Raw genomic sequence first — 2,082 nt, forward strand, 5'->3', positions numbered from 1 at the left:
TACTACACCTCAATCTGCGGTTCACTCACTCACTCGCATCCATTCACAGAGGAGCAGGTCCTGCGTTTATACGTCAACGTTTAAAACACAAACCGCTTTCTGCTGCTGATTTTACACGTATTTATCGGACGGCCTTTGTTTAAGAATGGTAAGTACAGCCTGACGTTTATGTCGGGTTTTCTTTTTTTAGCTAACGTTAACGGTTTAGCCACTTTAGCATCCCGTCAGACAGTTTGACAGCTAATAACGTTTGTACCAATTATATAAGCTTTGTTTTTACCGTTTTATGATGTCAAACGTACAAAGGGTATTTTTTTTAGGTTTAGTAAAAGTGAAAATGCATCGCAACACATCTATATTTTATTTCTACAAACCGCTAATTAGCCAGTTAGCGCTATCCAACAGATGCACATCAACACGTGTTGTATATATTATAGGAGAAGCAAATACCATTCTCTTTGAATTAATCTTAAAGAGATTTTATACAGGGATAAATGAATAACGTTGCAGTTTAGTGCGCTCCCGCTACTGCTCTCGCGCCAGCTGAAGTCTGTCAGTCACCTGCGCACCAGTTTCTGTACCGTTTCTTGAATATTCTTTAATGTAAACTAGCTTTTTTGCCACTTTAGAGTCTAGTAGTTGCAAATGTATATTTGTAATGCAGTGCAGAGCATGCATGGTGTAAATCCACGGCATTGACAGCTGTTGAGTGTCTCTTATTAGATGCATATTACTATTCTGCTCATCTCCGTGTGTGTGTGTGAACAGTGACTGACTGCTAATTTTACATGGGCTGAGCTCATTGCCTTTAACAGAAGGATACGTGTGGGCGTGGCGGTGTAAAAATAACTATCAGCAAAGCATATGCGCTCAAGTTCCTCATTTCAGGAAGAATCTGTCGTTTACCTTGCTCCATATATTTGCTTTGCATGCACGTTCACAAACGTGCACATAAGTTTGCAAACGTCCTGCGGATATGAGACTGTCTCTCTGTTGCATTTGCATGGGCCAGAGTTAACTAACATGTAGGATAGCTGTTGCGCAGCGGTTGTTAAAAAAATGCGATTCAACATCTCGCAGCCCCAAGATGATCATATAGCTATATAAGGCATAATTATGAATGGAGTGGACAGTGAGGTTGCATATTGCAGCAGGCTGAACTGCAGTGACGGATCCCGGTTGTCCCCCTCCCCCATTTCCCTCTGCATTGAACCAAATCATAGCTGGTGCAGCAACACGCTGACACTGGATCTGCAATGCAGACGCACTCTCACTCATCAAATTGGAATGCTACTCGGAGAGGACTCTTGTTGCATGACAAACATTTGTCCTCTCATGCGCCACTTAATCCACAGTAATTGCTGCAGGCATTGAAATGCGGTAACGGGCCTGAGAAGCAGCGCGCAGAATATGTTACCAGGAAGCAACGAGACGGCAGCCCACCTGCATCCAAACCAGGCATTTAACCATCCGTGTGCAGCTGATCCTGGAGGGCATGTGTGCACCTGATGTCTTGATACAGTCTGAATGGAGGGCCGCCATTGCTTTGCGCTAGACCAAAGTTTGATTATGCTTCACTTTTGAGACAGAGTTGAGCAAAGGTCAAATATATGCATATGAAAAGTCATATGATCAAGAAAACTGTATTCAACTAGTTCTCTTTGTGCTCATTTTGGATTCATTTGGTTTGGGCAAAACTTTTATACCATTATCAATGTAATGACTTTAAAATGTCGTGTGGTGTAAGCAAAACCGTTAATATATATATATATATATATATATATATATATATATATATATATAAGTTACTGCATCGTTCAAAAGTTAAACATTGTACTCATCAGAGAATCCTGGAGAAAAATGTGGCACGTTTGAGAAAAAATATAAAGCAGCGCAACTGTTTTCAATTGATGATACAAAATGTTTCTTGAGCAGCAAATCAGCATATTAAATGCGAAGGATCATGTGACACTGAAGACTCAAATAATGGCTGCATCACAGCAGTAAATTGCATTTTAAAGGTCCCCTGAAATGCTTAGAAACACGCAGCGTTACTCTGTGTTGACGTCATTTTAACTGAAA

General features: G+C 40.7%; 1 protein-coding gene across 1 annotated transcript in view; it reads left to right on the forward strand.

Moving 5' to 3' along the window:
- Positions 1 to 2,082, forward strand: part of LOC107699829 (calmodulin) — a 50,333-nt gene continuing 48,251 nt past the window's right edge. Inside the window, exon 1 of the mRNA XM_016501224.1 lies at positions 1 to 148. Within this exon, the coding sequence (XP_016356710.1) occupies positions 146 to 148 (3 nt within the window). The 5' untranslated portion in view covers positions 1 to 145. The remainder of the gene's footprint in view (positions 149 to 2,082) is intronic.

The sequence above is a fragment of the Sinocyclocheilus anshuiensis genome, unplaced genomic scaffold, assembly GCF_001515605.1.
Source record: "Sinocyclocheilus anshuiensis isolate Anshui unplaced genomic scaffold, SAMN03320099.WGS_v1.1 scaffold194, whole genome shotgun sequence".
Taxonomy (NCBI): Eukaryota; Metazoa; Chordata; class Actinopteri; order Cypriniformes; family Cyprinidae; genus Sinocyclocheilus; species Sinocyclocheilus anshuiensis.